The sequence below is a fragment of the Dasypus novemcinctus genome, chromosome 6 (genome assembly GCF_030445035.2).
Source record: "Dasypus novemcinctus isolate mDasNov1 chromosome 6, mDasNov1.1.hap2, whole genome shotgun sequence".
Lineage (NCBI taxonomy): Eukaryota > Metazoa > Chordata > Mammalia > Cingulata > Dasypodidae > Dasypus > Dasypus novemcinctus.
The window spans coordinates 51,292,830-51,308,307 of record NC_080678.1 but is presented as its reverse complement, the minus strand read 5'-3'; the positions used below and the strand labels follow the sequence as shown (position 1 = coordinate 51,308,307).

General features: G+C 34.5%; 1 protein-coding gene across 1 annotated transcript in view; it reads left to right on the top strand.

Moving 5' to 3' along the window:
• KIF20B (kinesin family member 20B) overlaps nt 1-15,478 on the top strand; it is an 87,765-nt gene that overhangs the window by 55,791 nt on the left and 16,496 nt on the right. Inside the window, 5 exon segments of the mRNA XM_058299496.2 lie at nt 1,681-1,800; nt 3,791-3,851; nt 11,465-11,590; nt 12,598-12,722; nt 14,142-14,297. Of these exon segments, the coding sequence (XP_058155479.1) occupies nt 1,681-1,800; nt 3,791-3,851; nt 11,465-11,590; nt 12,598-12,722; nt 14,142-14,297 (588 nt within the window).

Here is a 15,478-nt window from a genome sequence, read left to right as displayed (position 1 = left end):
AAAAAGAAGATGAGCAGACAAAGAGTACACAATGAATGGACACAGAGAGCAGACAGCAAGCACAAGGGAGTAGGGGGAGAAAAAATAAATCTTTTTATAAAAAATCATACTTATGAACATCCTGATTATTAGCAAGGATTATCAAGTGTGATGTAACTGACTTCTCTGTTTGCTTGGGAACTGTTAGTCAGTTCCTTAGAAATAGCTTCTCCAATTAAAAATGTTTTTTAAATTTTTAAAATTTATTTCTCCCCCAACCCCCCCCTCCCCCAGTCCCCCAGTCCCCCAGTCCCCTGCTCTCTGTCCATTCGCTGCGTGTTCTTCTGTGACTGCATCTATCCCCATCAGTGGCACTGGAAATCTGTGGGTTTTTTTGTTGTGTCATCTTGTGTCAGCTCTCCATGCGTGTGGTGCCATTCTTGGGCAGGCTGCACTTTCTTTCGCGCTGGGCGGCTTTCCTTATGGGGTGCACTCCTTGCGCATGGGGCTCCCCTACGCGGGGGGCACCCCTGCATGGCACAGCACTCCCTGCACACATCAGCACTGCGCATGGGCCAGCTCCTCACGGGTCAAAGAGTCCTGGGGTTTGAATTGCAGACCTCCCATGTGGTAGGTGGACGCCCTATCCATTGGGCCAAGTCTGCTTCCCCCAATTAAATATTTTTAACTGAGAGAAGCTGATGTGGCTTAGTGGTTAAGTGCCAGCTTCCCACATATGAGATCCTGGGTTCAATCACCGGCCCCTGGTACCTCAATAAACAAACAAACAAATAAATAAAAATCTTTAGATGTATACCTTATAAAACATTTTTAAAGTAATGATTTTTGTACAAATGACTATTTAACATTACTTTAATGATAGGTATTTTAGTGTGCCAAAGGGCTGCCAACACAAAGTACCAGAAATGTGTTGGCTTTTATAAAGGGTATTTATTTGGTGTAAAAGCTCACAGTTCCAAGGTCATGAAAAGTCCAACTCAAGGCACCATAAGAGGTGCTTTCTCACCAAAGTTAGCTACTGTTGACCCTGGCATTGTTGCTACATGGTTAAGTGAGATGACTGCCAGGATGGAAAGTGAGTCAGTCCTGTACATGCATCTTTGTGTGATAAATAGTCCCTACTTATTAATGACTGACAGTTCACATGACAGTTATAATTGATGAGAATTATTTCTATTTCTGAGCCCCCATGTTTTTATATAAAATAAGCAGAGAAAAATAAATATTAATGTATGATTAGAAAAGAAACAAATTTATTTTAGAAAATTAAGATTATACAGAAATCCTAAAAAGGAACATAAAAATCACCCGAAATAATACCACTCAGAACTTTTCCTCCCATGTGTCATTATTAGCTTTTAAATTATTTCTTACATTGCTTAAATAAACCTAGAAATTTGAGCCAGTTTTTCACTCCAAAGTATCTCATATTGACTTCCCATGATAAAGACTTTGCTGTTACATGTGGCTTTTATGTTGATTGTTGAGAGGACTTACAAAGTTTTGAGATTCCTAAAATGACATTTAAAAAAAGATCTGATGTTCATATGCTTTCTGCATTGGAATGTTAAGAAATTTTTTGATATGAACAAACTACTGTTAATTTTAAATAGCAAAAAGCAATTAGTGGTTTTTTTTCTTTAAAAATATTTAATTTGTTTTATAAACATTACTTTTTAGGTATCTGTAATGCGTGATGAGGATAAATTACTAAGGATTAAAATTAATGAGCTGGAGAAAAAGAAAAATCAGTGTGCTCAAGAAATAGATATGAAACAGCGAACAATTCAGCAACTCAAGGTAACTGTTTTGTTTTTAAAGTGAATTCTGTTGGTGTATTTTTGTTTCTAATTAAATGCATAAGGTAGTTCTCTATAACAATTCTGTTTTGACCTTTTCTGGAATCTAATTATTAGTCTATACTAACTTCTTATGAATAGAATATGACAAGGAAAAAACAGTACATTTACAATGGAGAAACCTGGCAGGCACCACCTTAACCAAGTATTCAAGGAGATTTCACCAGTAGTAAGTCATATTAATACCATATGCTCCCTGATATGATGTGACTAAAAGGGCACTTACTTCTCTGTGATCTTTTTCCCCAAAAGTTGTAACCTCAGTCTAATCAAATCATGAGAAAACATCAGACAAACCCAAATTAAGGACTGTTTTTATAACATATTCTTCAAAAGTGTCAAGATCATTATAGAGAAGGAAAGACTGAGAACTGTCCCACTTTGAAGGAGACTAAGGAGACATGACTAAATGCAGTGTTTTTCCTGGAGGTGTACCAGAATAGAAAAAAGGACTTAAGTGGAAAATCTGGTGAAAACTAAATAAAGTCTGAAGTGTAGTTAATAGGATTGAAGCAGTATCAATTTCTTGATTTTTGATAAATTTACCCCTAAGGTTAACATCAGGGAAAGCTGAGTTGAGGCTTACAGAAAATCTCTGTACTGTCTTTGCAAGTCTTCTGCAAATCTAAAATTGTTTCAAAATAATTTTTTAAAAAAAAGTCCAGATCTTATAAAAATATCTTTTTAAAAATGACACTTGAAAAGCAAAATGTCTTTACTGTAAATGGTTATATTTTGTTTGTTATTGGTTAAATACATAAGGCAACAATAAAATATGGATTTGTTGTATTCTTTCCATGTTTGCTTCTAAATGCAGCAAACTTGAATATTCAGATATAAACACATGATCAGTTTTATTTGTGACTGAATATATTCCTAGTAAAACAATCTATACTTTCATTATATGATTTCGAGATCTCCAGGTCCTAAAATGATTCATTCAAAGACTTAGGAAGTGAGGAGACAGTGCTGAAGTTAGATGAGATTGGGAAGGAAGGTTGGAAGGTCAGCTTGAAACTAGAATTGGAGAGAATCCAGTCCCCTTAATTTAATCTTGCCTCTTAAGGCTCCTGTTACTTTTTTCAAACCTCCCAGCTACTTTCTACTTAGGATGGAGACCATATCTCTGCATTTTGAGTTTACTGATAGGAAACTTTTTTATGACTTTCCTTGTTCTTCCTACAAGTAGTAAATCTATCTGGTTCTCCTTTTTGTGGTGTTTGAGAGACCATGGTAGCTTAAAATATTGAGTTAGTAATATGACAGAGCAGAAATTTAGAAGTAGATTAAAAGTATAAAGTGGTTTGGTTTGGTTTGATTTGGTTTTCTTATTATCACTCTCACCCTTCACTTTGCTTCAAGATGAAAGAAAGTTGGGAGGCGGATTTGGCTCAACGGGTAGAGCATCCGCCTACCACATGGGAGGTCCAGGGTTCAAACCCAGGGCCTCCTGACCCGTGTGATGAGCTGGCCCACGCACAGTGCTGATGCGCACAAAGAGTGCTGTGCCACACCGAGTGTCCCCCGCGTAGGGGAGCCCCATGCGCAAGGAATGCACCCCGTAAGGAAAGCCACCCAGTGCGAAAAAAGTGCAGCCTGCCCAGGAGTGGCACTGCACACATGGAGCACTGACGCAGCAAGATGACACAACAAAAAGAGACACAGAATCCCAGTGCTGCTGGCAAGAATACAAATGGACACAGAAGACCACACAGCAGATGGACATAGAGAATAGACAACTGGGGGCGGGGTGGGGGCGGAGAAGGGGAGAGAATTTTTTTAAAAAGATGAAAGTTGTGAACTTGAGACTGGTAGTCTTGTACAATGCAGATTTCAAACCTACTACTGAGCCTGTTTTCAAGCCCCACTATTATATATTGCTGTGTATTTTAAGTCACAATTCATTTAATTCATATTCTTTCATTTTGTAGGAGCAGTTAAGTAATCAGAAAATGGAAGAAGCTATACAACAGTATGAGACAGTATGCAAAGGTTAGGAATAAACTTCCATACTAAAATGACTGCAAAATCGGTAGTTTCTATAACAAATGGTTTAATATTTTCCTTTGAAAATTCTGAATTAGAGTGGAAGTAGCATAAAGTCTCATTTTATCAAAAGAGAAAAGCAGTGATTCTAATGGGGATTTATTTTATGTTAAAATAAATCTTCAGTCAAAGCTACATTGATTTCTTGACAATGACCAGTGTTTTGTGAAAAATACAAAGGTCACAATGAATGGAATAGATAGCTACACAAAATCATGTAAAGAGTATATTGCAAGTGAAATATTTATAGAAAGTTTTAAAAAATCATTTAATACTTTAGATTCAAATCTTAGGTGCTAAATTGTGCCTTTTCATTTAAATTTTATTGAGTTGTTATTTGAAATATTCTAGAACTTACCTTTATATAGGATTGTATACATATTCCTTTTCTTAAAACTGTGCCAACTTCCCTCCTCCCCATCACTCACTTCTTAACTTTCCCAATTGTGTAATAGAGCTAACATTTGAACCCAGGTCTGCTTTGTTTTTTCTGTTTGTTTGTTGTTGTTTTTTTTTTAATTTTTCTCCCCACCCCCTTTTTTTTTGCGCTTGCTGTCTGCTCTCTGTATCTGTTCATTGTGTGCTCTTTGTGTCTGCTCATCTTCTTTTTAGGAGGCACCAGAAACTGAACCCAGGACCTCCCATGTGGGAGGGAGGCACCCTATTATTTGAGCTACGTCCTCTCCTTGCTTGTTGTCTTTCTCAGTGTATTTCCTTGTTGCATCGGCTTGCTGTCTTGCTCATCTTCTTTAGGAAGCACTGGGAACTGAACCTGCAACCTCCCATGTGGTAGGCGGGCACCCAACTGCTTGAGCCACATCCACTTCCCTACTTTCACTCTTAAGTCCCAAACTCTTCACTAATTCATTTCTATTTTTACTTAACCAACAAAAGTATAAGAAAGCCAAATTATTACTTATTAAGATAATTTGGATATTTGGGGTTGACTTGGATGACTATTTACTCTTCAGTAAATGCATATGAGAATTTTTCTCTGCGATCTATCCTTTGCTAGGCCCTTGTCCCTCAACATCTCCTATTTCCATAATCTTTTTAGGATCTCCCTTTTCTTTGATTCCTTTGTCATTGTTGACAAATGTGGACAAATCTTAGCTGTTCTGAAAAAGCCTTCATTGGACCAAGATACCCTATAACTTTTATAATATTTTAATTTTTCCTTTCTTGGACAAATATTGGGAATTGTGACATAGGTCCATTGCAACTGTTTTAATCTAACTTTCATCTTCACCATGCTCCTGAAACTATTGCTCCTAGGTCACTTGTAAGCTGCATATCTTGAAAATCTATTCACTTTTTGTAATTCCTTCTTTACTTTTTATATTGTTTTGGCATTATTGTCCATTCTCCTTCTTGTTCTCCTTTTCATTTTTAAGTATTATTTATTGTTATGTTTTCCCTAAGTACAAAAGTAATATGTAGCTTCCTCTTTATTGAAACATTCTTCCTCAGCTTTTGTGATTTATTCTGTACTTCTTTCTCTCAGAATGTGTGTCAGCTACTTTGGCAGCTTTCATGATTAAAATATGAGTTATCTGTGTCCTCTTTGTTTTTTCCCTTGAGAATTTATTCACTCCCTTGATTTCAACTAATTAAAAGAAATCTCTGCCCACAAACAAAAAATAAACCATCTCTTCAGCTCTTTAAGCTTTCCCTGGCTTCTAAATTTCTATTTAAATCTTGAATGTCTTTCATTTAGTTGTCTTATTAAATTGTTTTAAAATTTAGATTTAGGGAAGCGGACTTGGCCCAGTGGATAGGGTGTCCGTCTACCACATGGGAGGTCCGCGGTTCAAACCCTGGGCCTCCTTGACCCATGTGGAGCTGGCCCATTCACAGTGCTGATGCGTGGCAAGGAGTGCCATGCCACGCAGGGGTGTCCCCCGTGTAGGGGAGCCCCACGTGCAAGGAGTGCGCCCCTTAAGGAGAGCCGCCCAGCCAAAGGAAAGTATAGCCTGCCCAGGAATGGCGCCGCACACACAGAGAGCTGACACAGCAAGATGACACAACAAAAAGAAACACAGATTTCTGCGCCGCTGACAACAGAAGCGGACAAAAAAAAAAAGAAGAACACGCAGTAAATGGACATAGAGAAGAGACAACTGGGGCGGGCAGGGGGAGAAAGGGGAGAGAAATAAATAAATCTTTGAAAAAATTTGGATATAATTTACACACTATTAAATTCACCCCTTTAAAGTGTGCAGTCCATTGGTTTTAGGTATATTCACAGGATTGTACAACTGTCACTACTATCTAATTACAGAACATTGTCGCACCAAAAAGAAATCTGTACGTGTTAACAATCACTTCCCATTATCTCCGCCCCCCCCCCCCCAGAACCACTAACCTACTTTCTTTCTCTGTTGATTTTTGAGTATTTCATATAAATGGACTCATTCATTGTATGGCCTTTTATGTTTGGCTTCTTTCCCTTGCATTATATTTTCAAGTTTCATGTGTTTGTAGCATGTATCAGCACTTCATTCCTTTATTGGCCGAATACATCCATTTTATAGATATACCACATTTCATTTATCCATGCCTCAGTTAGTGGACATTTGGGTTGATTCCACTTTTTGACCTTTATGCACCTTTTTGTACAAGTTTTGTGTAAATACATGTTCTCAATGCACTTGGAGTAGAATTACTGGGTCGTATTGTAACCCCATTTTAACCTGGTTAATTGAGGTAATGCAATTGTGGTTTCGATCTGCATTTCCTAGTAAGTAATGGGAAATTGTTTTTCATGTGCTTATGGTTATTTATATGGACATTTCTTTGGAGAAATGTTTATTCAAATTCTGGCCCATATTTAAATTGGATTATCTTTTTATTATTGAGTTGTCAGGATTGTTTTTATATTCTGGATATGAGACCTTAGCAGTTTATGATTTGCTAATGGTTTCTCTGGTTCTGTGTTTTTGTGTTGTTTTCTACTTTCATGATAATGTCCTTGATGTATGAAAGTTTTTAATTTTGATGAAGTTCAAATTATTTATTTAGGTTGCTTGTTCTTTAAGTGTCATGTGTAAGAAACTGTTTCCTACTCCATAGTGACTGTTTTCTTCTCAGAGTTTTATAGTTTTAGCTCTCACATTTAAGTCTTTGATCTGTTTGGAGTTATTTTGTATACTGTGTGACGTAGGTGCCCAACTTCATTCTTTGCATGTAGATAACAAGTTGTCCTGGCACCTCTGGTTGAAAACACTGTTCTTTCCCCAGTGAATATCTTTGTACCCTTATTGAAAATCATCAGTTTACCATAACTATAAGGATTTATTTCTGGACTCTTCTATCCCATTGATATGTTTTCTAAGTACCTATCCTTCTGCTAGTGCTAAATTTTCTTGAAAACTATAGCTTTGTAGTAAGTTTTGACATCAGGAATGTGACTCCTCCAACTGTTCTCTTCAACATTGTTTCAGCTTTTCTGAGTCACTTGCATTTTCATATGAATTTTAGGATCAGGTTGTCAATTTCTGTAAAAATCCAGCTGGGATTTTGATAGGGTTTGTGTGAATTCTGTAGATCCATTTGAGGATCCATTTGCCATCGTAACAATATTAGCCATGTACATGGGATTTCTTTCCATTTATTTAGATCTTCTCTAATTTCTTTAATGATGTTTTGTAGTCTTCAGTATGCAAGCTTTGCACAGCTTCTGTTAAATTTATTTCTAATATTTTATTCTTTGTGATGCTATTGAAAATGAAATTTTCTTAATATCATTTTAAATTGTTCATTAATAGTGTATAGAAATACAATTTTTTTTTATGTTGATCTTGTATCCTCCAGTCTCACTGAGCTAGTCTGGACTTTCTAATTGTGTGTTGTATATGGATTCCATAGGATTTTTTATATACAAGATTGTCATCTGCAAAGAGATAGTTTTAATTCTTCTTTCCAATCTAGATACCTTTTATTTCTTTTTTCTGCCTATTTACAATGTCTAGAATCTCCAGAACAATGGTGAAAAGGAGTGGTGAGAACTGACATCTTTGTCTTGTTCCGGATCTTAGGAAAAACATTTTATTGCTTTCACCATTAAATATAATGTTAGATGCCTTTCACAGATGCATTTTATTAGGTTGCGAAAGTTTCCTTCTATTTATAGTTTGTTGAGTATTTATATCATGAAAGGATATTAGATTTTGTCAAATGCTTTTTCTGCATTTATTGATGTGATCATGTGGTTTTTGTCCTTTATTTTATTAATATGGCATACCACATATTATGTTGAATAACCCTTGTATTCCTGGAGTAAGTCCTACTTGGCCATAGTATATAATTGAAGTTTCTGTTTCCTATCATCATGACTACCTTATTTCCTCTTCACAGAAATAAGTACCCATTTTTAAGTTTATATATCTCCTCAGGAAATGTTTATGCCTGAATTGTAATATTTATAACACATAACTGTCTGTTTTTGAAATGCAAATAGAATCATAGTATCAGGGTTATGCCACTGAATATTTTACTATACCTTGTTTTTTTCCTCTTTTTTTTATTTTTTTAAAACATATATTTTGAAAATTTAGAGAAATATTCCCATATAATCACATGCAGATCCTTTTTTTTTCTTTTTAAAATTTCATACTTTTTAAAGGCTACATAATGTTCCATTTTATTGACATCACAAATTTATTTGACTCCTTTTGATGAATATTTTTTTAAGATATTGCTTTTTGTTAGTACAGATATTACCATAAATACTTTATTACAAAACTTTTTGTGCACACATGCAAGTATATTTGTAGGAGAAATTCCTAGCGATGTATTTTTTGGTTCAAAAAATGTATATTTAAAATTTTGTTAGATATTGCTAAACTGCTCCCTAAAGGGATTATACCAGTTTATATTCCCTGCATCTCAGTATAGCATGTCCTTTTCTTCACATCTTTGCTAATGTTATCAGACTTTAAAAATATTGCCAATGTGATAAGGGAAATGTGGTAGTTCATGGTTGCAAGCTTTTATGCTGGTTTTATTTATTTATTTATTTTTAAAGATTTATTTATTTCTCTCCACTCCCCCCCCCCCCCCCCCCCCCGCCCCAGTTGTCTGTTCTCTGTGTCCATTCGCTGTGTGTTCTTCTGTGTCCACTTCCTCCATTCCTGTCAGCAGCACTGGGAATCTGTGCCACCTTTTGTTACATCATCTTGCCGCATCTGTGCTAGTTTTATATAACACTAGTGTTCTGAAATAAATTGGAGCTATCACTAAACAAGTAATTCTAATCCATACCGTTTTATATAGTTTATATACCATTTCTGTACCTAGCTTGTATAATGTCCCTTCTTTTCACTTCCTGTTCTCAAACGTCATTCTTGAGCATTTCCTCTTTGAAGCCTTCTGTTCAAAGCAGATACCATGAAATAGATTGGCTTAAAAATGGGAATTTATTAGCTTATAGTTGGAAGCTCAGAAAATGTCCAAATCAAGGCATCATTAAGGCAATGCTTTCTTCTCAATGACTGGCTGCCAGCTATCCTTGGCTTCTTTGCCAATGTCAAGGTACACGGCGGCATCTGCTGGTCTCTCCCTTCCACGTTTCTTTGCTTCTAGCTTCTTGCTTCCCTGGTCTTGTCACTTTGTCTAAATTTCTCCAGTAAAAAGATTAAGATGCATTCAGGGAAAGCAGATGTGACTGAAGCAGCTGGGCTCCTGCCTACCACATGTAGGTCTGTGGTTTGGTTCCCAGTGCCTCTTAAAGAAGACGGTGAGCTCGTGCAACAGGCAGGTGCAGTAAGCTGACACAACAAGAGACACAAAAGGAAAAACTTAACAAGAGACACAACAAAGCAGGGAACTAGGATGGCTCAAGCAATTAGGCGCATCCCTCCTACATCGGAGGTCCCAGGTTTGGTTTCTGGTGCCTCCTAAAGAAACAAATAAGACGAACAGTCACAGTAAGTGCAAACAATGAGGGGGTGGGGAGAGAGAAATAAATAAAATAAATCTTTAAAAAAAAAAAGACCCATTTAGATTGAGGTTGGTCATAACTTAACCGAAGCAGTCTCATTAATAGGTCCTACTTACAACAGGTACATACTCACAGGAATAGGTTAAGTTTAAAAACACGGTTTTCTGTGGTACATAAAGTTTCAAACTACCACACCTTCCTAAGGCCATTATAGCTTTCAATGATCCTCTTTCCTGAATGTTGAACACTTTATTGCTAATTGATTTGACAGTCATTTATTATGCTCTGATAGCTTATATTTAGCTGTTTATGTTGCTGTATTTTTCCTTTTTTTGCTATTGTTGCATATTTGTGGAGTCTTTCCTAAAGTAAAATGTAAATTATTTAATGGCATTGATAATACAATAATTCTCTCATTTCTCTACTGCTGCTGGTATACACTTAAGTAATAGTTGGAGAGCTATAGGTGAATGAAGTTATCATTAGTTCCCTGGAACTTTTAATTGATAACTAGATACTTTAAATGCTTTCTGTCTACCCCTGTCGTTTAGAGTGAAAATATCCAGTGTAAAAGGAAGGGAATTATTCTATTATAATAAATATAATTAATTGTGCAATTCGAATATACTTCCAGAACCTGCTTTTTGAAAGAAAGAACTTAGATGACAATAACAAGCTCCTAAAATCTTAGCAGAAATTCTGTTTTACTAGCAGTCCTGGCAGTTTATTATCAGTAGGCAGAAATACTGAAAATTATTTGGATAATTTTTTTCTTATTATTTTGCTTGTTTTACACCTATCATATGTGCCCTTTAAAGGAGCCATCTTAAGTAATTTGGATCCTTAAAAGCAATGCATTTATATCTTTGTCATCACTGACAACAATAATAGTTTTGATAAGAAGTGTCAGAAAAAAACCCTGCTATTTTGTGTCCATCGCCAGTAACAACCAAATAATCTATCCTCTTTATTCCTTGTAGATAGGCTTAATATAGAGTTGTTTACAAGTCATTACTGTAGTCATTTTTCAAGGGCTAGAGACAATTTTGGTAAGACTGTCATTCCTAAGGAGCTGGTTTTAAAAATACTAGCTATAAAATATTTTGCTTTGAAAATTTTTCTACAAAAATTAATTACTTTAGATTTTTAAAAATAAGTCATATTGGGATCAGACTTTTTTTGTTTGGGGAGGTAAAAGTTTTAGTTTTGGTTTGAGAATATTAATACAAAAAATAAGTGTTTATTAGAAGAGTTGGACAGTAGTTACAGAATCAAATATTGTAGACATTGCCAAATAGTATTTTCTAAGTCTCAAGATTTCTGTTTCCATTTATTTATAGTTTAGTTATGTTGAAAAATGTTAATGTTTTAATCTGAAAAGATTTCCATCCATCCATCCATTCTTGCACTCATGCAATATTGCAGATATTTATTGCTTCATATATACCATTACTGTTCTAGGTATTAAGGATATAGCAGTGAACAAGACAATATTTCCCTCCATATGAAATCCATATTCTGTTAGCGATATTAAAGTGAATTTAATTTTAGAAGAAATCAAGAAAAATTAGATATCTAGATGTTATTAATCCCTAAAATATTCTTCCCAAATTTTTAGATCTGAAAGCAAAGGAGAAAATAATTGAAGACATGCGAATGACACTGGAAGAACAAGAACAAACTCAGGTAGAACAAGATCAGGTGCTTGAGGCTAAATTAGAGGAAGCTGAAAGGTTGGCCACAGGTAAAACAAGACTGTAAATATCTCAAAACGTACTATTTCATTTTTTTCAAGATTTCTTCCCTTTTTAAAGTAGTAAGTAATAATTCATAATGGAAAAACATTTGGTGTGTTTTTAGAATCTCCTGTCAAGTGTCATTTTCCATTGTGATGAAAATTGTCTTACCTAAATAAAGTTGTATGTCATAAAGACAGCAGGATACTTCCGTATTAACTGGATGATAACTTACAGTGTTCCCCAGTCTTTAAGAGTAACCTTTCAATTGAGTTTTATCTCCGTCCAGCTCCTAGCATCATCTTGTATGTTTATTTCAGTAAATAATCTGATTCCATTGCTTTCAGAATACCTTAAAGAATTTTTCTGTGTTGTATGGTAACATATAAAATCTATTTAACAACACCCAGTAATTATAGTCATTTGTAATTTTTGTAGAAAGGGCAAGAAATTTAGTCTTAGGAAATTTCCTGTGTTGTTTATTATATAATTGTGTCAGGACACTTCTGCTGATTCATCCTAATTTTCCACAACAGTAAAACGTTGTTGTTGGTAATACCACATACATCACTTTATATTACTGTTATAAAGATCATGTGAGATGATAAACATGAGAGCATTTTGTAAACACTGAAACTCTGTATTTTGGTGATGGTGATGGTGATGATGAGTACATGCCACTTCAAACTTTTCTAACCATTTTCATGGACATGGTATTTTTGAGTATTACATGAAGTTTCCTGTATAATTATCATTGACACGCATTTATATTGTATGTACTCTTAAAAACTGTTCAGTGGGGTCCTGAGAAGTCCTTGCAGTTCCTCTTCTCTAAGAATTTGATAAGAGCTTTTTAAAAATATAGCCATTGGAATCATCTCTGTTCCATCTTGGTCTACATTCCTTTTTTTCTGGGCTTTGCTTACTCTTATCTGTCTTCAATGTCTATATATCCCTATATGGTATAATTTCTGTATGTGCTTTTTAAAATAATTTTATTTTGTTTTTAAATCAGAATTGGAAAAATGGAAGAAAAAATGTAAAGATCTAGAAACCAAAAGTAATCAAAGTTCAAATAAAGAATTTGAGGATAATATAGATCAGCTTAAAAAGCTCAGTAAGCTTCAAGATGAGTTACAGGTAGGACTATATGTATATTTTTTTGTATATATATACATTATATTTCTAATAAGAGAATTCAATAAATATTTTTAAAATATTTTTAAATTAAGTTAGAAATGGGTAAAATTATATCTGGGAAATGTTGAAATGTAGATATAATTTTTTAGTACATATTGAAATAACATGAGAAAAATTCCTCATAAGATACAAACTTCTAAGTGCTAATTTTATATACCCTTAAAACACTATTTCTTAAGTCTTTGTAAATATTTTTCTACTCTTTAACTTCTTAAGGAGTTTGAGTACCAGGTGAATTATTTTGGTTATTGTAAATAATCTTTTCAAAGTTAAATGATTAAATTGGAAAAGAATAGATTTGTGTATCTGAACACTGAAATATATTTGAAACCTTACTTATAGGTGGTATTATGTACATTTTGTTAGAAGTCCTATCCATGACTATAGTTCAGGGATTTAGGAAAACATAATAATGGTTTTGAAAAGTTGGCTGCATCTAAATTATTTTCTTAAATTTGGTTTGTATATAATCAGATACTGGGAACAAATAGCAAAAAAAATTACTTTCATCAGTAACTGTTTATTATATATTCTAGAATTTACCCATTCCATTATGAAAATCCAAATGCAACTAGAACAAGGTATATTCCCCATTTACTATGGAAAAAAACCTTAACCTTATATTGAGAAATATTGATGTGTTTTGCTGTTATTCTAACACGATATAATCATTTTTTAGTTTATAAGCTTTGTAACCCTGGAATGGACTGCCATAATTCAACTAGTATAGTATTTGTCAGTAGTCTTAGACAGTTTTAAACACTGGGAAATATACATCTCCCCTCTTTTTTTAAAAAAGTAGTCTTACTGTATTTATTTCAAATGAACTTTTACTTGGATTTTGAATATATATATTAGATGTTGCTGAACCCAAAGGTTCTGTGGAACCCTGTTTGAAAACCACCAATCAACTGTATTCTCTGTGTAGCTGTTCCCAGTGTTTCTTAACTTTTTTGTCTTGTTGTACAAGTTATTCCTTATTTGGTATCCTATATACCCAGGAATATTTTATTTTAGAAACCACACAATTAGAAATTACTACCACAAACCAAGACTTTTTTTTTCAGGCATTTAGGAAGACTTAGGTCACTGTAACGCTTCCATAAATTTAAATAGGTTATTTGTCCTTAAGCTCACTCATAAAGGAAAATTCTTAAATTGACTTAATAGCAAAAGGAAATCTACAAAGAAAAGCAAACAAACATTTATTTTTATAATCCGAAATAAACTGAGGTTGTTGGTTTTTTTTAAGTATTAAAAAAGGTGAAAAGTGATGGATGTTATGGAAATGTTATAAAAATAAATTTGTTGGCTGCTTCTTTGGTGTGTGATAGTAACTTGTACCATTTATACATATAGGAATCTGAACAAAAATATAAAGCTGATAGAAAGAAATGGTTAGAAGAGAAAATGATGCTTATTACTCAAGCAAAAGAAGCTGAGAGTCTACGAAACAAAGAGATGAAAAAATATGCTGAAGACAGGGAGCGTTGTTTAAAGCAACAAAATGAAGTGGTTGGTAACAATTATATTGTATCTAATGTATTTCACCTGCTTCCATTGTAATATCTCTCTATATACCATGGATATTAAACCCTTATTGGACATGTGATTTTCAGTATTTTCTCACATTGAGTCAGCTACCTTTTCACCCTTTTGACGGTGTCCAAAGTGCATACTTTGGGTGTAAGGTCCAAGAAATCACCACCTACCACAAGGTCTTTAATATTTTTCCTACATTTTCTTCTAGTATTTTTATGGTCCTGGCCTTTATATTTAGGTCTTTGATCCATTTTGAGTTGATTCTTGTAGAGGGAGTAGGAGTATCCTTTCTTTCTTTTGGTGATAGATATCTAGTTTTCCCAGCACCATTTGTTTAAAAGACTGTTTTGTCCCATTAACATGGACTTGGTAGGTTTGTCAAAAACCAGTTGGCCTTAGACATGAGGGTTTATTTCTGAAATCTCAATTCTATTCCACTGATCAATGTGTCTTTTTGCCAGTACCATGCTGTTTTGACCACTGTAGCTTTGTAATATGCTTCAGGGTCAGGCAGTGAAATTCCTCCCGAGTCACTCTTCTTTTTTAGAATGCTTTTGGCTATTCAGGTGTACTTTCCCTTCCAAGTGAATTTAGTTTTTGTGTGTTGATCTTGTATCCTGCCACTTTGCTGAACTCATTTATTAGCTCAAGTAGCTTTGTCATAGACATTTCAGAATTTTCTAAATATAGAATCATGTTATCTGCAAATAGTGAGTTTTACCTCCTCTTTTCCTATTTGGATGCCTTTAGTATTTTTTCTTGTCTAATTGCTCTAGCTAGAACTTCTAGTACAATGTTGAATAACATTGATGACAGTGGGCACCCTTGTCTTGTTCCTGATCTTAGAGGGAAAGCTTTCACACTTTCCCCATTGAGTACAGTGTTGGCTGTGGGTTTTTCATATATGCCTTTTGCCATATTGAAGAATTTTTCTTCTATTTCCATCTTTTGAAGTGTTTTTACCAAGAAGGATGCTGGATTTTGTTGAATGTCTTTTTTGCATTGATTGAGATGATCCTGTGGGTTTTTTCCCCTTCAATTTGTTAATGTGGTCTAGTACGTTGATTGATTTTCTTATGTTGAACCAGCTTTGCATACCAGGAATAAATCCCACTTGATTGTGATGTATAAGTCTTTTGATATGCTGTTGGATT